This window comes from Chiloscyllium punctatum, chromosome 21, assembly GCF_047496795.1.
Source record: "Chiloscyllium punctatum isolate Juve2018m chromosome 21, sChiPun1.3, whole genome shotgun sequence".
NCBI classification, from domain to species: Eukaryota; Metazoa; Chordata; class Chondrichthyes; order Orectolobiformes; family Hemiscylliidae; genus Chiloscyllium; species Chiloscyllium punctatum.
In genome coordinates this window covers 22,064,342-22,087,914 of record NC_092759.1, presented here as the reverse complement: position 1 = coordinate 22,087,914, position 23,573 = coordinate 22,064,342, and the positions used below count along the sequence as shown (strand labels likewise).

The 23,573-nt window shown below is 53.0% G+C and overlaps 2 protein-coding genes across 2 annotated transcripts in view; one reads left to right on the top strand and one right to left on the bottom strand.

The window, feature by feature from the left end:
* The window catches only part of LOC140492482 (procollagen C-endopeptidase enhancer 2-like), a 174,582-nt gene extending 157,428 nt beyond the window's left edge, over positions 1-17,154 (top strand). Inside the window, 1 exon segment of the mRNA XM_072591370.1 lies at positions 17,013-17,154. Within this exon segment, the coding sequence (XP_072447471.1) occupies positions 17,013-17,154 (142 nt within the window).
* Positions 17,155-17,813: 659 nt separating this feature from the next.
* LOC140492481 (calmodulin-binding transcription activator 1-like) overlaps positions 17,814-23,573 on the bottom strand; it is a 164,868-nt gene continuing 159,108 nt past the window's right edge. Inside the window, exons 7-8 of the mRNA XM_072591369.1 lie at positions 21,609-21,749; positions 17,814-19,169 (exon numbers count right to left, since the gene is read on the bottom strand). Coding sequence (XP_072447470.1) covers positions 17,971-19,169; positions 21,609-21,749 — 1,340 coding nt within the window. The 3' untranslated portion in view covers positions 17,814-17,970. The remainder of the gene's footprint in view (positions 19,170-21,608; positions 21,750-23,573) is intronic.

Below are 23,573 nucleotides of genomic sequence, written 5' to 3'. Positions count from 1 at the left end.
TCCCATGGCCAATCCACCCTAACCTGCACATCCCTGGGCACTATGGGACAATTTCCCATGGCCAATCCACCCTAACCTGCACATCCCTGGACACTATGGGACAATTTCCCATGGCCAATCCACCCTAACCTGCTCATCCCTGGACACTACGGGACAATTTCCCACGGCCAATCCACCCTAACCTGCACATCCCTGGGCACTATGGGACAATTTCCCATGGCCAATCCACCCTAACCTGTACATCCCTGGGCACTATGGGACAATTTCCCATGGCCAATCCATCCTAACCTGCACATCCCTGGACACTATGGGACAATTCCCCATGGCCAATCTACCCTAACCTGCACATCCCTGGGCACTATGGGACAATTTCCCATGGCCAATCCACCCTAACCTGCACATCCCTGGACACTATGGGACAATTTCCCATGGCCAATCTACCCTAACCTACACATCCCTGGACACTATGGGACAATTTCCCATGGCCAATCCACCCTAACCTGCACATCCCTGGGCACTATGGGACAATTTCCTATGGCCAATCCACCCTAACCTGCACATCCCTGGACACTATGGGACAATTTCCCATGGCCAATCCACCCTAACCTGCACATCCCTGGGCACTATGGGACAATTTCCTATGGCCAATCCACCCTAACCTGCACATCCCTGGGCACTATGGGACAATTTCCCATGGCCAATCCACCCTAACCTGCACATCCCTGGACACTATGGGACAATTTCCCATGGCCAATCCACCCTAACCTGTACATCCCTGGGCACTATGGGACAATTTCCCATGGCCAATCCACCCTAACCCGCACATCCCTGGACACTATGGGACAATTTCCCATGGCCAACCCACCCTAACCTGCATATCCCTGGACACTATGGGACAATTTCCCATGGCCAGCCCACCCTAACCTGCACATCCCTGGACACTATGGGACAATTTCCCATGGTCAATCCACCCTAACCTGCACATCCCTGGACACTATGGGACAATTTCCCATGGCCAGCCCACCCTAACCTGCACATCCCTGGACACTATGGGACAATTTCCCATGGCCAATCCACCCTAACCTCCACATCCCTGGACACTACGGGACAATTTCCCACGGCCAATCCACCCTAACCTGCATATCCCTGGACACTATGGGACAATTTCCCATGGTCAATCCACCCTAACCTGCACATCCCTGGGCACTATGGGACAATTTCCCACGGCCAATCCACCCTAACCTGCATATCCCTGGACACTATGGGACAATTTCCCACGGCCAATCCACCCTAACCTGCATATCCCTGGACACTATGGGACAATTTCCCATGGCCAACCCACCCTAACCTGCACATCCCTGGACACTATGGGACAATTTCCCACGGCCAATCCACCCTAACCTGCACATCCCTGGGCACTATGGGACAATTTCCCATGGCCAATCCACCCTAACCTGCATATCCCTGGACACTATGGGACAATTTCCCACGGCCAATCCACCCTAACCTGCATATCCCTGGACACTATGGGACAATTTCCCACGGCCAATCCACCCTAACCTGCATATCCCTGGACACTATGGGACAATTTCCCATGGCCAATCCACCCTAACCTGCACATCCCTGGGCACTATGGGACAATTTCCCATGGCCAATCCACCCTAACCTGCACATCCCTGGGCACTATGGGACAATTTCCCATGGCCAATCCATCCTAACCTGCACATCCCTGGACACTATGGGACAATTTCCCACGGCCAATCCACCCTAACCTGCATATCCCTGGACACTATGGGACAATTTCCCATGGCCAACCCACCCTAACCTGCACATCCCTGGACACTATGGGACAATTTCCCACGGCCAATCCACCCTAACCTGCACATCCCTGGGAACTATGGGACAATTTCCCATGGCCAACCCACCCTAACCTGTACATCCCTGGGCACTATGGGACAATTTCCCATGGCCAATCCACCCTAACCTGCATATCCCTGGGCACTATAGGACAATTTCCTATGGCCAATCCACCCTAACCTGCACATCCCTGGGCACTATAGGACAATTTCCCATGGCCAATCCACCCTAACCTGTACATCCCTGGGCACTATAGGACAATTTCCCATGGCCAATCTACCCTAACCTGCACATCCCTGGGCACTATAGGACAATTTCCTATGGCCAATCCACCCTAACCTGCACATCCCTGGACACTATGGGACAATTGAGCATGGCCAACCCACCCTAACCTGCACATCTTTGGACTGTGGGAGGAAACCGGAGCACCCGGAGGAAACCCACGCAGACACGGGGTGAATGTGCAAACTCCACAGACACTCACCCGAGGGTGGAATCGAACCTGGGTCCCTGGTGCTGGGAGGCAGCTGTACTAACCCCCGAGACACCGTGCCGCCCCCTTTTGTGCCTTCCTGTGGGCCCTGTGGTTCTCACTGTCGCTCCTCCCACTCCACCTGCCGCTGAAGCAAAGGTGAAGAAGCTGAACTCCTGAAGTCCGCTTTTTCCTTGCTTAAAGTTGACGTTCCAATTGGCCCTCTGCTCCTCACTGCCCCATGGCCAGCTGTTGGTGACGGGGAAGTCATAACCCACAGAAACCTGTCCCATTCTAACAGCATGAGACGGGGTAAATGCAGGAAAGATGTCCCCGATGACTGAGGGGCGTCCAGGCCAGGCAGTCACTGTATAAGGACGTGTGGGGGGTCATTTAGGACTGAGCTGGGGAGAAAGGTCTTCACCCAGAGGGTGGGGATCCTGGGGAATCCCCTGCTCCAGAGAAAGCACCAGAGACCAAAACACTCTGTGTTTTTGAGATGGAGTTCTTTGTAAGTTCCTCGGATTAAAGGAATTGAAGGATATGGGGAGAAAGCAGGAACTGAGGCCTGAGGTACGTGGTCAGCCATAATCATGATAAATAGCGGAACAGGCTCAATGGGCCGAATGGTCTCCTTCTGCATCTGTGTGAATGTGAGAGTGAGGGGTTAGTGAGTGTGCGAATGCGAGAGTGAGGGGTTAGTGAGTGTGAATGTGAGAGTGAGGGGTTAGTGAGTGTGTGAATGCGAGAGTGAGGGGTTAGTGAGTGTGAATGTGAGAGTGAGGGGTTAGTGAGTGAGCGAATGTGAGAGTGAGGGGTCAGTGAGTGAGCGAATGTGAGAGTGAGGGGTTAGTGACTGTGAATGTGAGAGTGAGGGGTTAGTGAGTGTGCGAATGTGAGAGTGAGGGGTTAGTGAGTGTGCGAATGTGAGAGTGAGGGGTTACTGACTGTGAATGTGAGAGTGAGGGGTTAGTGAGTGTGCGAATGTGACAGTGAGGGGTTAGTGAGTGTGAGAATGTGAGAGTGAGGGGTTAGTGAGTGTGTGAATGTGAGAGTGAGGGGTCAGTGAGTGTGTGAATGTGAGAGTGAGGGGTTAGTGACTGTGAATGTGAGAGTGAGGGGTTAGTGACTGTGAATGTGAGAGTGAGGGGTCAGTGAGTGTGCGAATGTGACAGTGAGGGGTTAGTGAGTGTGCGAATGTGAGAGTGAGGGGTTAGTGAGTGTGCGAATGTGAGAGTGAGGGGTTAGTGAGTGTGCGAATGTGAGAGTGAGGGGTTAGTGAGTGTGCGAATGTGAGAGTGAGGGGTTAGTGAGTGTGTGAATGTGAGAGTGAGGGGTTAGTGAGTGTGTGAATGTGAGAGTGAGGGGTTAGCGAGTGTGTGAATGTGAGAGTGAGGGGTCAGTGAGTGTGTGAATGTGACAGTGAGGGGTCAGTGAGTGTGTGAATGTGAGAGTGAGGGGTTAGTGAGTGTGTGAATGTGAGAGTGAGGGGTTAGTGAGTGTGCGAATGTGAGAGTGAGGGGTTAGTGAGTGTGTGAATGTGAGAGTGAGGGGTTAGTGAGTGTGTGAATGTGAGTGTGAGGGGTTAGTGAGTGTGTGAATGTGACAGTGAGGGGTTAGCGAGTGTGTGAATGTGAGAGTGAGGGGTTAGTGAGTGTGCGAATGTGAGAGTGAGGGGTTAGCGAGTGTGCGAATGTGAGAGTGAGGGGTTAGCGAGTGTGCGAATGTGAGAGTGAGGGGTTAGCGAGTGTGTGAATGTGAGAGTGAGGGGTTAGCGAGTGTGCGAATGTGAGAGTGAGGGGTTAGTGAGTGTGAATGTGAGAGTGAGGGGTCAGCGAGTGTGTGAATGTGAGAGTGAGGGGTTAGCGAGTGAGCGAACGAGAGAGTGAGGGGTTAGCGAGTGTGCGAATGTGAGAGTGAGGGGTTAGCGAGTGTGCGAATGTGAGAGTGACGGGTTAGTGAGTGTGTGAATGTGAGAGTGAGGGGTTAGTGAGTGTGTGAATGTGAGAGTGAGGGGTTAGTGAGTGTGTGAATGTGAGAGTGAGGGGTTAGTGAGTGAGCGAATGTGAGAGTGAGGGGTTAGTGAGTGTGTGAATGTGAGAGTGAGGGGTTAGTGAGTGTGTGAATGTGAGAGTGAGGGGTCAGTGAGTGTGTGAATGTGAGAGTGAGGGGTTAGTGAGTGTGTGAATGTGAGAGTGAGGGGTCAGTGAGTGTGTGAATGTGAGAGTGAGGGGTTAGTGAGTGTGTGAATGTGAGAGTGAGGGGTCAGTGAGTGTGTGAATGTGAGAGTGAGGGGTCAGTGAGTGTGTGAATGTGAGAGTGAGGGGTTAGTGAGTGTGCGAATGTGAGAGTGAGGGGTTAGCGAGTGTGTGAATGTGAGAGTGAGGGGTCAGTGAGTGTGCGAGTGTGAGAGTGAGGGGTTAGCGAGTGTGTGAATGTGAGAGTGAGGGGTTAGTGAGTGCGAATGTGAGAGTGAGGGGTTAGCGAGTGTGCGAATGTGAGAGTGAGGGGTCAGTGAGTGTGTGAATGTGAGAGTGAGGGGTCAGTGAGTGTGTGAATGTGAGAGTGAGGGGTTAGTGAGTGTGTGAATGTGAGAGTGAGGGGTCAGTGAGTGTGCGAATGTGAGAGTGAGGGGTTAGTGAGTGTGCGAATGTGAGAGTGAGGGGTTAGTGAGTGTGTGAATGTGACAGTGAGGGGCTAGCGAGTGTGTGAATGTGAGAGTGAGGGGTTAGTGTGTGTGTAAATGTGAGAGTGAGGGGTTAGCGAGTGTGTGAATGTGAGAGTGAGGGGTTAGCGAGTGTGCGAATGTGAGAGTGAGGGGTTAGTGAGTGTGCGAATGTGAGAGTGAGGGGTTAGCGAGTGTGTGAATGTGAGAGTGAGGGGTTAGTGAGTGTGTGTATGTGAGAGTGAGGGGTTAGTGAGTGTGCGAATGTGAGAGTGAGGGGTCAGTGAGTGTGCGAATGTGAGAGTGAGGGGTTAGTGAGTGTGTGAATGTGAGAGTGAGGGGTCAGTGAGTGTGTGAATGTGAGAGTGAGGGGTTAGTGAGTGTGCGAATGTGAGAGTGAGGGGTTAGTGAGTGTGTGAATGTGACAGTGAGGGGTCAGTGAGTGTGTGAATGTGAGAGTGAGGGGTTAGTGAGTGTGCGAATGTGAGAGTGAGGGGTTAGCGAGTGTGTGAATGTGAGAGTGAGGGGTTAGTGAGTGTGTGAATGTGACAGTGAGGGGTCAGTGAGTGTGTGAATGTGAGAGTGAGGGGTCAGCGAGTGTGCGAATGTGAGAGTGAGGGGTTAGTGAGTGTGTGAATGTGACAGTGAGGGGTTAGTGAGTGTGTGAATGTGAGTGTGAGGGGTTAGTGAGTGTGTGAATGTGACAGTGAGGGGTTAGCGAGTGTGTGAATGTGAGAGTGAGGGGTTAGCGAGTGTGTGAATGTGAGAGTGAGGGGTTAGCGAGTGTGCGAATGTGAGAGTGAGGGGTTAGTGAGTGTGAATGTGAGAGTGAGGGGTCAGCGAGTGTGTGAATGTGAGAGTGAGGGGTTAGCGAGTGAGCGAACGAGAGAGTGAGGGGTTAGCGAGTGTGCGAATGTGAGAGTGAGGGGTTAGCGAGTGTGCGAATGTGAGAGTGAGGGGTTAGTGAGTGTGTGAATGTGAGAGTGAGGGGTTAGTGAGTGTGTGAATGTGAGAGTGAGGGGTTAGTGAGTGAGCGAATGTGAGAGTGAGGGGTTAGTGAGTGTGTGAATGTGAGAGTGAGGGGTTAGTGAGTGTGTGAATGTGAGAGTGAGGGGTCAGTGAGTGTGTGAATGTGAGAGTGAGGGGTTAGTGAGTGAGCGAATGTGAGAGTGTGGGGTCAGTGAGTGTGTGAATGTGAGAGTGAGGGGTTAGTGAGTGTGTGAATGTGAGAGTGAGGGGTCAGTGAGTGTGTGAATGTGAGAGTGAGGGGTTAGCGAGTGTGTGAATGTGACAGTGAGGGGTCAGTGAGTGTGTGAATGTGAGAGTGAGGGGTCAGCGAGTGTGTGAATGTGAGAGTGAGGGGTTTGTGAGTGTGTGAATGTGAGAGTGAGGGGTTAGTGAGTGTGTGAATGAGAGAGTGAGGGGTTTGTGAGTGTGTGAATGTGAGAGTGAGGGGTTAGTGAGTGTGTGAATGAGAGAGTGAGGGGTTAGCGAGTGTGAATGTGAGAGTGAGGGGTTAGTGAGTGTGTGAATGTGAGAGTGAGGGGTTAGTGAGTGTGTGAATGTGAGAGTGAGGGGTTAGCGAGTGTGTGAATGTGAGAGTGAGGGGTTAGTGAGTGCGAATGTGAGAGTGAGGGGTTAGCGAGTGTGAATGTTAGAGTGAGGGGTTAGTGAGTGCGAATGTGAGAGTGAGGGGTTAGCGAGTGTGTGAATGTGAGAGTGAGGGGTCAGTGAGTGTGTGAATGTGAGAGTGAGGGGTCAGCGAGTGTGTGAATGTGAGAGTGAGGGGTTTGTGAGTGTGTGAATGTGAGAGTGAGGGGTTAGTGAGTGTGCGAATGTGAGAGTGAGGGGTCAGTGAGTGTGCGAGTGTGAGAGTGAGGGGTTAGCGAGTGTGTGAATGTGAGAGTGAGGGGTTAGCGAGTGTGCGAATGTGAGAGTGAGGGGTTAGTGAGTGTGTGAATGAGAGAGTGAGGGGTTAGTGAGTGTGTGAATGTGAGAGTGAGGGGTTAGTGAGTGTGTGAATGTGAGAGTGAGGGGTTAGTGAGTGTGTGAATGTGAGAGTGAGGGGTTAGCGAGTGTGAATGTGAGAGTGAGGGGTTAGAGAGTGTGTGAATGTGAGAGTGAGGGGTTAGTGAGTGTGTGAATGTGAGAGTGAGGGGTTAGCGAGTGTGTGAATGTGAGAGTGAGGGGTTAGTGAGTGCGAATGTGAGAGTGAGGGGTTAGCGAGTGTGAATGTGAGAGTGAGGGGTTAGTGAGTGCGAATGTGAGAGTGAGGGGTTAGCGAGTGTGAATGTGAGAGTGAGGGGTTAGTGAGTGTGTGAATGTGAGAGTGAGGGGTCAGTGAGTGTGTGAATGTGAGAGTGAGGGATCAGTGAGTGTGTGAATGTGAGAGTGAGGGGTTAGTGAGTGTGTGAATGAGAGAGTGAGGGGTTAGTGAGTGTGTGAATGTGAGAGTGAGGGGTTAGCGAGTGTGTGAATGTGAGAGTGAGGGGTTAGCGAGTGTGTGAATGTGAGAGTGAGGGGTTAGCGAGTGTGTGAATGTGAGAGTGAGGGGTCAGTGAGTGTGTGAATGTGACAGTGAGGGGTTAGTGAGTGTGTGAATGTGAGAGTGAGGGGTTAGCGAGTGTGTGAATGTGAGAGTGAGGGGTTAGTGAGTGTGTGAATGTGAGAGTGAGGGGTTAGTGAGTGTGTGAATGTGAGAGTGAGGGGTCAGTGAGTGTGAATGTGAGAGTGAGGGGTTAGCGAGTGTGTGAATGTGAGAGTGAGGGGTTAGTGAGTGTGTGAATGTGAGAGTGAGGGGTCAGTGAGTGTGTGAATGTGAGAGTGAGGGGTTAGTGACTGTGCGAATGTGAGAGTGAGGGGTTAGTGAGTGTGTGAATGTGACAGTGAGGGGTCAGTGAGTGTGTGTATGTGAGAGTGAGGGGTTAGTGAGTGTGAATGTGAGAGTGAGGGGTTAGTGAGTGTGTGAATGTGAGAGTGAGGGGTTAGCGAGTGTGTGAATGTGAGAGTGAGGGGTTAGTGAGTGTGCGAATGTGAGAGTGAGGGGTTAGTGAGTGTGTGAATGTGACAGTGAGGGGTTAGTGAGTGTGTGAATGTGAGAGTGAGGGGTTAGCGAGTGTGTGAATGTGAGAGTGAGGGGTTAGTGAGTGTGTGAATGTGAGAGTGAGGGGTTAGCGAGTGTGTGAATGTGAGAGTGAGGGGTTAGTGAGTGTGTGAATGTGAGAGTGAGGGGTTAGTGAGTGCGAATGTGAGAGTGAGGGGTTAGCGAGTGTGTGAATGTGAGAGTGAGGGGTTAGCGAGTGTGTGAATGTGAGAGTGAGGGGTTAGTGAGTGTGTGAATGTGAGAGTGAGGGGTCAGTGAGTGTGAATGTGAGAGTGAGGGGTTAGCGAGTGTGTGAATGTGAGAGTGAGGGGTTAGTGAGTGTGTGAATGTGAGAGTGAGGGGTTAGTGAGTGAGCGAATGTGAGAGTGAGGGGTTAGTGAGTGTGTGAATGTGAGAGTGAGGGGTTAGTGAGTGTGTGAATGTGAGAGTGAGGGGTCAGTGAGTGTGTGAATGTGAGAGTGAGGGGTTAGTGAGTGTGTGAATGTGAGAGTGAGGGGTTAGTGAGTGTGTGAATGTGAGAGTGAGGGGTTAGCGAGTGTGCGAATGTGAGAGTGAGGGGTTAGTGAGTGTGTGAATGCGACAGTGAGGGGTCAGTGAGTGTGAATGTGAGAGTGAGGAGTTAGCGAGTGTGTGAATGTGAGAGTGAGGGGTTAGTGAGTGTGTGAATGTGACAGTGAGGGGTTAGTGAGTGTGTGAATGTGAGAGTGAGGGGTTAGCGAGTGTGTGAATGTGAGAGTGAGGGGTTAGTGAGTGTGTGAATGTGAGAGTGAGGGGTTAGTGAGTGTGAATGTGACAGTGAGGGGTTAGCGAGTGTGTGAATGTGACAGTGAGGGGTTAGTGAGTGTGTGAATGTGAGAGTGAGGGGTCAGTGAGTGTGTGAATGTGAGTGTGAGGGGTTAGTGAGTGTGCGAATGTGAGTGTGAGGGGTTAGTGAGTGTGTGAATGTGAGAGTGAGGGGTTAGTGAGTGTGTGAATGTGAGAGTGAGGGGTCAGTGATTGTGTGAATGTGACAGTGAGGGGTTAGTGAGTGTGTGAATGTGAGAGTGAGGGGTTAGCGAGTGTGCGAATGTGAGAGTGAGGGGTTAGTGAGTGTGTGAATGTGACAGTGAGGGGTCAGTGAGTGTGAATGTGAGAGTGAGGGGTTAGTGAGTGTGTGAATGTGACAGTGAGGGGTTAGTGAGTGTGTGAATGTGAGAGTGAGGGGTTAGCGAGTGTGCGAATGTGAGAGTGAGGGGTTAGTGAGTGTGTGAATGTGACAGTGAGGGGTTAGTGAGTGTGTGAATGTGAGAGTGAGGGGTTAGTGAGTGTGTGAATGTGACAGTGAGGGGTCAGTGAGTGTGAATGTGAGAGTGAGGGGTTAGCGAGTGTGTGAATGTGAGAGTGAGGGGTTAGCGAGTGTGCGAATGTGAGAGTGAGGGGTTAGCGAGTGTGTGAATGTGACAGTGAGGGGTCAGTGAGTGTGAATGTGAGAGTGAGGGGTTAGCGAGTGTGTGAATGTGACAGTGAGGGGTTAGTGAGTGTGTGAATGTGAGAGTGAGGGGTTAGCGAGTGTGTGAATGTGAGAGTGAGGGGTTAGCGAGTGTGCGAATGTGAGAGTGAGGGGTTAGCGAGTGTGTGAATGTGACAGTGAGGGGTCAGTGAGTGTGAATGTGAGAGTGAGGGGTTAGCGAGTGTGTGAATGTGACAGTGAGGGGTTAGCGAGTGTGTGAATGTGAGAGTGAGGGGTTAGTGAGTGTGTGAATGTGACAGTGAGGGGTTAGTGAGTGTGTGAATGTGAGAGTGAGGGGTTAGCAAGTGTGTGAATGTGAGAGTGAGGGGTTAGTGAGTGTGTGAATGTGAGAGTGAGGGGTTAGTGAGTGTGTGAATGTGAGAGTGAGGGGTTAGCGAGTGTGTGAATGTGAGAGTGAGGGGTTAGTGAGTGTGTGAATGTGACAGTGAGGGGTCAGTGAGTGTGAATGTGAGAGTGAGGGGTTAGCGAGTGTGTGAATGTGAGAGTGAGGGGTTAGTGAGTGTGTGAATGTGACAGTGAGGGGTTAGCGAGTGTGTGAATGTGAGAGTGAGGGGTTAGCGAGTGTGTGAATGTGAGAGTGAGGGGTTAGCGAGTGTGTGAATGTGAGAGTGAGGGGTTAGCGAGTGTGTGAATGTGAGAGTGAGGGGTTAGTGAGTGTGTGAATGTGAGAGTGAGGGGTTAGCGAGTGTGTGAATGTGAGAGTGAGGGGTTAGTGAGTGTGTGAATGTGAGAGTGAGGGGTTAGCGAGTGAGCAGCCTCACACTCTGAGGCCTGCACACGGAGAAACCAAAGTTTGTGTTTTTGACCAGCTCCCACAGCCTGTTCTGTGCGTCTCTGATGGACGGTTCTCCTCCAGTTGGACGACCACCAGAGTCAGTGCACGAGCAGAATTACACGCCCAGCGTTGAGCCCAGGTTTATTTTCATGCTGCAATGTGTGTGTGTGGCCACCAGATGGGGACAGTACTCCGCAGTGTGACAGGCACGTCCTGGTTTATTGACCGAGCAAGGCAACTTCAAACTGTTCCAGTCCCAGACAACATTCAACCCCCAGGAGCTGCCTGAGCATCTGCTGCTTCCCCGAGTTGTACAGAATGTTTGGGAAATGTAGAACAAGAGCCGGGAAGGGTGTGTGAGCTCCTTCATGAGAAAGTTGACTGGAAGTTGTCAGGTAGCCAGCTGCCTCCCTGTAACCTTTCAGAGTGAGTGTTGGCTGAGCCCAGTGAAAGCTCAGCAACTTTGTAGAACAGAACCCTTCCCTGTTACACAGCTGGCCTTCAGAGACTGTGTGTCAGCAACATCAACACAGGAAGGAAATGCTCCATTCGGAAATGGGAACAATCTGCACCATTCCTTTCATTATTATCTGGTCTGCACTGGGCACCTCCCCCAACCTCCCAAATTACCCTGAAGGGGGCAGTTGCTAATGTCCACAGACCGACCGGTCACCGTCTGACACTCACACCCAGAGATCCCCGTCCAAAACACCACCGGCACCAGGGAACACCAGCACAGGGCACACTCACACTCACACACACTCACACACACACCCACACTCACACTCACTCACACTCACACACACTCACAGACCCACACCCCCCCACACACACATACTCACACTCACTCACACACCCACACCCTCCCACACACACACCCACACTCACTCACACACCCACACCCTCCCACACACACACACCCACCCACCCACACTCACACACACACCCACACCCTCCCACACACACACACCCACCCACCCACACTCACATACTCACACTCACACACTCACACACACACTCACACACAAACCCACACTCACACTCACTCACACTCACACACACTCACACACACACACACACACTCACACACACACACACACTCACACCCACACACCCTCACACCCACACACCCACACACACACCCACACTCACACACACACACACTCACACACCCACACTCACACACACACACACTCACACACCCACCCTCACACACCCACACACACACACCCACACTCACACACTCACACACACACACACCCACACTCACACCCTCACACACCCACACCCTCCCACACACACACACTCACACACACTCACACACACACACTCACACACACCCACACTCACACCCTCACACACCCACAGACACACACCCACACTCACACACACACACCCACACTCACACACACACACACACCCACACACTCACACCCTCCCACACACACACACACCCACACTCACACACACACACCCACACCCACACACACTCACACACCCACAGACCCACACCCTCCCACACACACACACACACACACACACACACACCCACACTCACACACACACACCCACCCACACTCACACTCTCACACCCACACCCAACCCCACACACACTCTCACACCCACACACACTCACAAACCCCCCACACTCACACAAACCCACACCCACGCCACCACACTCATACACACCCACACTCTCACACATCCTCATACTCACACACACACTCCAACACACACACCCTAATACTCACACACACACACACCCACCCTCCCACATACCCACAACACACACACTCACAGACACTCACACACACCCACACCAACCCACATACTCACATCCATACACACACACACCCACACTCAAACACATACCCACACACGCACCCACACTCACATACTCTCACACACACACACCCACACATACCCACCCACACACACCCACATTCACACACACCCACGCTCACATGCACCCACACACTCTCACATACACACACCCACACTCTCTCACACACCCCCACACACACACACTCACAGACACACACACAATCAGACACTGACACACACCCACACACACCACACTCACACACACACCCACACACACCCACATTCACACATACCCACACTCTCACACACACCCACGCACTCACACCCACACTCTCACACACCCTCCCACACACACACCCGCACCACACACCCACACTTACACACACTCTCACACCTAGACACCTACACACACCCACACACACACACCCCCCACACACACGCACCCACTCTCACACACCCACATACTCTCACACACACACACCCCTACACCCCCCCACATCCATGCTCACACACACCCATTCACACATACACACTCACGCACACACCCTCACGCACACACCCCCACACACACCCCCACTCACGTACCCACACACACCCTCACTCACACATGGACTCACACCCGCACCCCCCACACACATACCCACACACCCCGCCACACACACACATCCACCACCACATACACCCCCACTCTCACACATACCCACACGCCACCCCCACACACACCTACATACACACACACCCCCACACACTCACTCACACTCGCCCACCTCACACACACACTCGCACACCCACACACACGCGCAGACATCCCCACACACACACTCACAGTCACACCCACACACATACGCCCTCCCCACACATACCCACATACCCACACTCTCACACACCCCCACGCACCCACACGCCCCCCACACACACCCACACTCTCACACTCGCGCGCACACACACACTCACACATACCCACACACACACCCACACATTCACACACACACCACTCGCACTCTCCCACACACACACACCCACACTCACATACACACACCCACAGGTACACCCACACACACTCTCACTCACACACACACACTCACACGCACTCACACACCCACACACTCACAGACACCACTCGCACGCACCCACACACACCCACACACACAAACCCACACTCTCACACCCACATACTCTTACACTCACACACACCCACATACCCACACACACACCCACATACACTCACACACCCACACACACTCACACAGACCCACACACACACACCACACACTCACCCACACTCTCACAGATATACACACACACACACACACACTCACAACCCACACACACACACACACCCACACACTCACACTCACTCAGTCACACCCACACAGACACACACACACGCCCCCCCATACCCGCACCCACACCCACTCACCCTCCCACACATGCACCCACATGACCCCCACACACCCACACTCACACACACACCCACACCCACACTCACACCCACACACACACCCCCTCACACTCACTCACACACTCCCCCCACACATGCACATACACACTCACACACAAACACACACCCACACTCTCACACACCCCCACTCTCACACACACATACCCATACACCACCTCACACACTCACTCACTCACACTCACACACACCCACCCCACACACACCCACACAAACACACTCACGCGCACACATCCCTACACACCCCCACACAGTCACACACACACTCAAGTCACCCCCCCACACACCCACACTCTCTCACACACACACCCATACACACTCACACACACTCTCACACATAGACACCCACACTCACACAACCCCTCACACCCACACACACTTACACCCCCATACTCACACACCCACACACCCCCACACACACACCCACCTACACCCACACACACACCCCCACACCCACCTACACCCACACACACACCCCCACACCCACCTACACCCACATCCCCACACACACACACACCCACCTACACCCACACTCACACCCACCCACACCCAGCCACCAACAAAGCTGGCACCTACCATCCAATGAGAGCCAGTCGATCTGTGAACTGGGCAGTGCCATGGAATTCCGGGCTCTGTATTCAAACAGCACTGACTTGGATATGAGTTGGTTCTCACAAGCCACATGTAGTCTGACCAGGCCTGCTTCGTGAGCTGGAAGGAGAAAAGGGAACTTTCAGATCTCTCTGTTGTGGCAGTACACCCACCCACCCACTGGCTGGCAGGGGATTCCTTCACTGGTACAAAGTGCAGTGTACTGCAGGAAGGGTTCAACTGAGCAGGATCAGAGTGCTCACACAGTGAGGAGATCTCCATCCAGCACAGGCAGCTGGACATACACACTCATAGGGAGCTGGGCCAGGCCATTCAGCCCATCATCCAGCCTGCTCTGCCACGCGCTAAGATCAATGCTGATCCCATACTCAACTCAAACTGACAACCTTTCACTCCCAGGATTCAAAACCTCTCTTTCACAAAGCACGAGTGGTGAAAGCAGAATAGTAAAGATCCCCTGTGCTCTGAGAAACCATTTTAGCTAACGCCTGCTTTAAGTGGGGGGGGGGGGAAACACAGACTCCTTCCTCTTGCACAGCAAGGTCTGCTTCTAGACCATTCCGTGGATGTGAACAACCTGGTTGCTCTCTGGTGGTGAGGTGAGCACGGGGACTCCAGGCCGACTCTGCAGAGAGGTTCCTGCAGTTATGACAGTGTTGGTTGGGGGAGCTGACCGTGTGGGTTAGAGACAGGAGTTCCATCAAACTCTCCTGAGACAGGGCACGGCCTCCCCCACTCTGGTTGGGGAGGTGGGGGCTGTGGGTAACTGATGTGCCAGCACCCAATCCTAATGCTAACCAGACCTGCCCCTGGGGGAGGATAGGAATAGAGGGAAGCCACTCATTCTCTCTACCTGATTCAGTCCCTTGTTAAAAGGACAGGCCAGCTCCAGCTCAGTGAGTAGGGGAAGGAGTCCCCCTCTCTATGCAGCTCACCGGTGAGGTGATAACCCACCTGGACAATAGCAGCGCAGGACACCAGGCTGAATGAGTGAGGCTGGCACCGTGACCTGGTCAAACACACAGGAGTACTGTTCACTGCCATCGCTCCACGGCCCTGTGATAAGGACTTTCACACCACCCTGGAGATAAGAAAGGACAATACTGTCAGTGCCTGGCCCTTCAACCCATCACGAGTAGACTGTGCTCTCCTGCCAACGGAAACATCTACTCTGTGTCCACTGTGTCAGGCTGTCAGTATTCTGTCAGTTTAAATCAGGTCTTCCCTCATCTGTATAAATTCGATTGTATACAGACTCCCGAGTCCTCAACCACTCCTCATATAACCAGCCCGTCATCCTGGGATCATTGTCGTGAACCTCCTGCAGATCCACTCCAATGCCAGTACATCCTTCCTTAGATACAGGGCCCAAAACTGCGCACAATACTCCAAATGTGATCTGAACAGAGTCTTCTATAACCTCAACAGTACATCTCTATTTTTTGAATTCTAACCCTCCTGAAATGAATGCTAACATTGCATCTGCCTTCCTAACTACCAACTGATCCTGCATGTTAACCTTAAGAGAATTCTAAACTAGGACTCCCAAGTCTCTTCTGCTTCAGATCTTTGAAGCCTTTCCCTATTTCGAAAATAGCCTATGTCTCTATTCAGCCGAGGAAAGTGCATAACCTCGCACATTCCCACATGACATGCTATCTTCCATTTCTTTACCCAGCCTCCTAGCCCGTCCTTGTGCAGCCTCCCTGCCCCTTGACCTATCTTTGTGTCAACTGAAACATGAATAACCCTGCTCTCTGTTTGCTCATTCAGATCGTTAATGTGTCACATGAATAATTGTAGTCCCAGCACTGACCCCAGTGGAACTTCACTAGTCACTGATTGCCATCCTGAAAAGATCCCTTTCTCCGGACTCTCTGCTTTCTGTGAGCCAGCCAATCCTCCCTCCCGACCAGTACTCACCCCGAACACCAGAGGCTCTTACCTTATTTAGCTGTCTCCTGGGTGAGACCTGGTCAAAGGCCTTCTGGAAGTCCAGACAGATCATGCCCACTAACTCCCTTTGTCAAACTTGTTACCTCCTTTAAGGATTGTAAGACTTGTCACATACGCCCTCCCTTGATGAAGCCATGCTGACTTGTCCTGTTTACTCTGCAATCTCATCCTTAATACCAGAGCTGTCTGCTAGGACTACACACCGTACAGGGACAGCTGACACTGCATGTATTTACATATACTCCACAATCCCACTCATGGACTCCGAAACCTTCCCAATGACTGAGGTCAGGCTAACGGGGCTGCAGTCTCCTGTCTTCTGCCTCCCTCTCCTCTACACCGTCGGGGTGGGGGGGGTTAGATTAACCATTCCTGAAGGATCAGTACCAATGGCTCTACAACCCCCCTCAGTGACCTCCTTGTGAAGATCAGGTCCAGGTGATTTATTCACCTCTCACCCTCCCCCATACCTTGTCCAGAGTGAGGCCCTGACTCTGTTGGAAGCGAGGGTATGTTGCTGCTTCCTTCCACCATGGAAACCAATCCAAAGGACCCATTCGGTTTCTCTGTCATGTCCTTGTGTACTGTCCTCGCTCTGGGAACAGGAGGCCCCCCCCCAGTCACTGACCTGGCTCAAGAGGAAGGCGATGGGCAGACTGCTGCTCCCTCCCACAACGTGATGCAGGGCAACCCGTGAGCTTTTACAGTCCGTCCACCCACCTACCCACCCAAACAATGATGCCATTCAGCCCCATGCGCTTGTACTATCCCTTCAACAGCAGTCCAAGAAATCAGGCTCTTCCCTCACAGCCCCGGCAAGTGGCGGTTTGTGCACTTCCTGCTGAACTCAAAGGGAAGACAGAGATTGCTGGAGAAACTCAGCGGGTCTGGCAGCAGCCGCGGAGAGAGAATCAGAGCTAACGTTTCAAGCCCGGTAAGTGTTCTCCCCAGAACGTTTTAAATCTTGCCTCTCTGGCAGTGACTCCCAGAGACAAGAGCCTGTCCAGTTACAAACCTCTGGCTCCTGGTCGCTACTGAGTAAGAAACAGTTCGGGGCAGGACAGCGGTGATCAAGAGAGTGATTACTGAAAGGAGGACAGCCCCTTACCTCAGGGTAGGACCACTCAGGTGAGAAGTCAGTGATGGCTACAGGTTGCCTGCTCTCGGCTGGGCCACTGGCTGAAGTTTGTGTTGGATCCAGTGGAGTTCTGGGCACCTCTGGAAATGGCACATCTGTGCCAGTGGCCAGCGTCAGCTGCTGCTGAGGGAAGGAGCTGATCTGAAGAGGCTGGTCTGGAAACTGGGCAGAGACGGTGTGGGCTGGCTGGTCAGTGGGAGGGACGGGGGCTGGGTTAGCGGTGTACCGTGCGAAGCCTGCACTAGGCCCCACGCTGCTGTTATTGCTGCCTCTGTCCGCCATGATATCAGCCATCAGGTCGGGGAACTGGCTGTCGAAGGAGATCTCAAAGTGGTCCATGTTGAGGTCGATGTTGGATGAGGACACTGAGGAAGAGGAGAGGTCATTCTGGATGATGGTGTACAGGTCAGTGACAGGGCCACACTGTAACTCCAGGGGGGCTGCAGCTCCATCCTCCGTTGTCATGCCAACACCAAACTGAGCCTCCGGTTTTACCGACTGCTCTGTGCCCACCCCCCTCTCCATCCCGGTACTCGGCTGCGATGTCGTATCCATGGAGACCTCAGGCTCGGGGATGTCCGTCATCGGCAGGTCCTCCTTCACACCGTCACCGCCTTCCTGTGGGAAGAGGGAAGCTGATTCCACCTTCGGACCCTCAGAGACGGTGGGAGACAGCACCGGGACACCCCCGAGGCCTGTCTCCTTTGGGACGAAGAAGGGGTTTTGGGGGGGGGAAGGGAGCTGCTGTCCGGGGAGTGGGGGCTACAGAAGATGCCGCTGTAGTTTTTACGGGAGTCCACGTTACTGCAGTCCATATTCTCCACCACAGCTGGTGGGCCTGGGCTGGAGGTGACCAGGTTAGTATGGGTCATCACCGGGAATGTCCGAGTGACCGGAACCAGACCAGGATTCTGAGGGAAGACTGAGATGTCAGAGGAGGAGGAGGAGGAGGAGGAGGAGGGGGGGGTTGTTGAGAAATCCAGTCCCCCCACTGTGACACCCTCCAGACTGTCCCTCTGGAAATCCGGCTCCTCCTTCAGGTCATTGCTGGGAAATCGGGATTCAGGAATACTGCTGGCTGGGGCAGTGCCAAAGGAGGAGCTGGGATTGGTGTTCACCTCCTGGCCACCATGCCCTCCACCGTACGTCTGGCCCTGTTTGGGGCTATTCAGAAACGAGTCCGGGTTGAAGGCAGTGTTGCTGGAGGAGCTGAGAGTCTCTGATGTGTCCATTCTGCCCTCGACAGTCCGGGACAGGACGAGACTGGCCGCTGTACTCGGCACTAATGACAAACCAATGCTGCCGGCTACTGGTGCGAGGCTCAGGCTGTGGCTACTCAGCGGTAGACCGGGGCTACTGGAGCTGGTAGCCACGAGTTGCTGACTGGGAGTGAGCGACACTGGCTTATCACCCACCCCAGTCATTAAGATGACGGCGTTCTGCGGGATGCTACAAGTTACTGTGGCAACGGTGAGGTTCGGTACACTGCGGACTGAGCCCAGCTCCCTCTGACAGTAGCCATTGGTCCGAGAGGCTGGAGGCTCCAGGGTACACTCCCCCTGCCCCAGCGACTTGGACAGTGCCACCTCATTGGTGCCGTTGACCTGCAGCAGGGTTTTGGATAACTTCACAAGCTCCTGGTCCTGACTGTCGGCCTTACTCTCCTCGGCTCGACTTTGTTGACCACCGCGGAGAGATTCTGCACTTCGGTTAATGCGGAGAAGCTGCACGGTCGGTTGTCCACTTTCGGGGAGATGATCGGTGCTTGTGCTGTTACATTTATGGGGAATAGTCCCCACTGTCCCGGTCCCATTGGCAAAGGGGGGGGGGGGGGTGGGGGGGGGGGAGAGAGAAAACAATTAAAGCAAATTTCAAACCCCTGAAATACCAACACAGGGGGACAGGGAGCTCAGTTACCCCCTAAAATATCAACACAGGGGGATAGGGAGCTCAGTTACCCCCCAAAATATCAACACGGGGGGACAGGGAGCTCAGTTACCCCCTAAAATATCAACACAGGGGGATAGGGAGCTCAGTTACCCCCTAAAATATCAACACGGGGGGACAGGGAGCTCAGTTACCCCCTAAAATATCAACACGGGGGATAGGGAGCTCAGTTACCCCCTAAAATATCAACACGGGGGGATAGGGAGCTCAGTTACCCCCTAAAATATCAACACGGGGGGACAGGGAGCTCAGTTACCCCACTAAAATATCAACACAGGGTGACAGGGAGCTCAGTTACCCCCTAAAATATCAACACAGGGTGACAGGGAGCTCAGTTACCCCCTAAAATATCAACACGGGGGGACAGGGAGCTCAGTTACCCCCTAAAATATCAACACAGGGAGACAGGGAGCTCAGTTACCCCCTAAAATATCAACACAGGGGGGATAGGGAGCTCAGTTACCCCCTAAAATATCAACATGGGGGGATAGGGAGCTCAGTTACCCCCTAAAATATCAACATGGGGGGATAGGGAGCTCAGTTACCCCCTAAAATATCAACACAGGGTGATAGGGAGCTCAGTTACCCCCTAAAATATCAACACGGGGGGACAGGGAGCTCAGTTACCCCCTAAAATATCAACACGGGGGGGACAGGGAGCTCAGTTACCCCCTAAAATATCAACACAGGGGGACAGGGAGCTCAGTTACCCCCTAAAATATCAACATGGGGGGATAGGGAGCTCAGTTACCCCCTAAAATATCAACACAGGGGGATAGGGAGCTCAGTTACCCCCTAAAATATCAACACAGGGGGATAGGGAGCTCAGTTACCCCCTAAAATATCAACATGGGGGGACAGGGAGCTCAGTTACCCCCTAAAATATCAACACAGGGGGGATAGGGAGCTCAGTTACCCCCTAAAATATCAATACAGGGGGATAGGGAGCTCAGTTACCCCCTAAAAATATCAACACAGGGGGATAGGGAGCTCAGTTACCCCCTAAAATATCAATACAGGGTGACAGGGAGCTCAGTTACCCCCTAAAATATCAACATGGGGGGACAGGAGCTCAGTTACCCCCTAAAATATCAACACAGGGGGACAGGGAGCTCAGTTACCCCCTAAAATATCAACACAGGGGGACAGGGAGCTCAGTTTACCCCCTAAATTATCAACACAGGGGGACAGGGAGCTCAGTTACCCCCTAAATTATCAACACAGGGGGACAGGGAGCTCAGTTACCCCCTAAAATATCAACACAGGGGGGGATAGGGAGCTCAGTTACCCCCTAAAATATCAACACGGGGGGACAGGGGGCTCAGTTACCCCTAAAATATCAACACGGGGGGGACAGGGAGCTCAGTTACCCCTAAAATATCAACACAGGGGGACAGGGAGCTCAGTTACCCCTAAAATATCAACACAGGGGGATAGGGAGCTCAGTTACCCCCTAAAATATCAACACAGGGGGACAGGGAGCTCAGTTACCCCCTAAAATATCAACACAGGGGGATAGGGAGCTCAGTTACCCCCTAAAATATTAACATTAGGAACAGCGGGATCAATGACTCCCCAGAATAAACGGATGACTAGCTCCAGAGCACATGCCCAAAGTCAGAGGGAGGAGACTCCAGTATTCCCTCATGTGTGCTGCTGCTGAGCCATCCATAACTGCCCCTTGGGGGTGGGGGGGGGTGAAGGGTTTGCTCGAATCCCTGCACTCCATGCCTATTCTCGCTGCCTTTCTGACCACAGGCCAGACTGGGTGAGGTTGGGCAGATCTCCTTCTGTTGAGGACGTGTGTGAACCCCCGTGAGTGAGGGTGGTCATTGTGATCAGGCTTCTGGATTAGTTTCCAGTGGTAACACCTCCGAGAGCACCATCCTCCCCGACAGAGGGACGGACAGGCTGATCCCGAAAGGCACTTCCTGGGACAATAAGGGAACGACAAACACATCACAGACCAGATCAGGGCACCATGGGGGAGGGTGAACTCACCTGGGTTAGGTATGCACAGACAAGCCCAAAACCATGGGTTCAATCCCTACCCCCACTCCCCGCCTTGTCTGAGACATGGTGACCCCCCCCCCCACTGCCACGGGTAACTCTAACCAACCACCCTCTCTCCCTCTCGAACAGGAGAGCAGCCAGTGCTCCGACAAGACAATGGCAACTCGACAGTACAGTGTTCCCCACCATCGCTTTAATAGCTGGGGTTGATGGTGGGGTGGGCAGTTCCTGATCAGTGAGACAGCAACGTGGAAATGAGCCCAGATGTGAGACTTACCCAGGCCACTGTTACACAGACAGCTGTGAGTGCGAGGCTGGGGTCTGATTTGGTGGCTTTCCAAAACCTGGTGCACCAGCTGCTCAACCGAGAACTCCGTCACTCCATTACTATTGCTACACATCCACTTAATGCAATGGACTGCAAGGGAGAGGGGAAAAAAGAAATCACAATGAAGGAGTGATCCATCAATCACTGAACTTTACACTGCAGGAGGCTGGTCACTCACAGGATGGCCTTTCCCATTGGATCTGCTCCCCAGCTTCCTCCCACATCCTCTGCAAACACTCCCCTCACACTATGTGCTTGAGCTGCGAACAATTCAGACTCCTGCAGCACCTCTGGAAGAGCAGCCCTAACTCCCAATGGGAGGCAACTCTGCCCATTTCCTCCTATGAGTACAGGAGTTGGGAGGTCATGTTGAGGCTGAACAGGACATTGGTTAGGCCACTGTTGGAATATTGTGTGCAATTCTGGTCTCCTTCCTATCGGAAAGATGTCGTGAAACTGGAAACAGTTCAGAAAAGATTTACAAGGATGTTGCCAGGGTTGGAGGATCTGAGCTATAGGGAGAGGCTGAACAGGCTGGGACTGTTTTCCCTGGAGCGTCGGAGGCTGAGGATATGGGCCGGGCGCTGGCAGGTGGGACTAAATTGGGTTGGGATATCTGGTCGGTGTGGACACATTGGACCAAAGGGTCTGTTTCCATGCTGTACATCTCTATGACTCGATTTGGCCCATATCCCTCCAAACCCTTCCTATTCATATACCCATCCAGATGCCTTTTAAATGTTGTCATTGTACCAGCCTCCACCACATCCTCTGGCAGCTCATTCCATACACGTACCACCCTCTGGGTGAAAAAGTTGCCCCTTAGGTCTCTTTTATATCTTTCCCCTCTCACCCTAAACCCTATGCCCCTCTAGTTCTGGACTCCCCCACCCCAGGGAAAAGACTTTGTCTATTTACCCTATCCATGTCCCTCATGACTTTATAAACCTCTATAATGTCACCCCTCAGCCTCCGACGCTCCAGGGAAAACAGCCCCAGCTGTTCAGCCTCTCCCTGTAGCTCAAACCCTCCAACCCTGGCAACATCCTTGTAAATCTTTTCTGAACCCTTTCAAGTTTCACAACATCTTTCCGATAGGAAGGAGACCAGAATTGCACACAATATTCCAACAGTGGCCTAACCAATGTCCTGTACAGCCGCAACATGACCTCCCAACTCCTGTACTCAATACTCTGACCAATAAAGGCAAATGTATGCTGCTTGTACATCCAGATGGGGGGGGGGGGGGGGGGGGGGGGGGGGGTCGGAGGTTCAAGCACTTTGTAACTTGGAAGCTGAGTGTGTCTGTCCCGGAGCCAGGGGGCAGCTGTGGTATCACTGAGGCCTCCCTCCTGTGGAGGGGGTGGGGGTGGAGGGGGTGGGGGTGGGGTGGGGGGGATGTGTGAGGGTGTGGGGGGGGGGGGGGTGGCGGGGGGGATGTGTGAGGGGGTGGGGGCAGTTCAGACTGCACTGACCATGGATGCTGCTGACAGCAACTCTGACCCACACCCTGACCCTGTACAGGGACATGTCGTAATCCTCCCGGGGGGAAAGCTGGCTTCGGGGGGGCTTAGGGTGAGGGTGAGGGTCAGGGTTAGGAATAGGGTCAGGGTCAGGGTCAGGGTCAGGGATAGGGTCAGAGATAGGGTCAGGGTTAGAAATAGGGTTAGGGTTAGGGTCAGGGTCAGGGATAGGGTCAGGGTCAGGGTTAGGGATAGCGATAGGGGTTAGGGTTAGGGATAGGATTAGGGTTAGGGTCAGGGAGTAATGTTAGGGTTAGGGATAGGATTAGGGTTAGGGTCAGGGGAGTAATGTTAGGGTTAGGGATAGGATTAGGGTTAGGGTCAGGGAGTAATGTTAGGGTTAGGGATAGGGTTAGGGTTAGGGTCAGGGAGTAATGTTAGGGTGAGGATA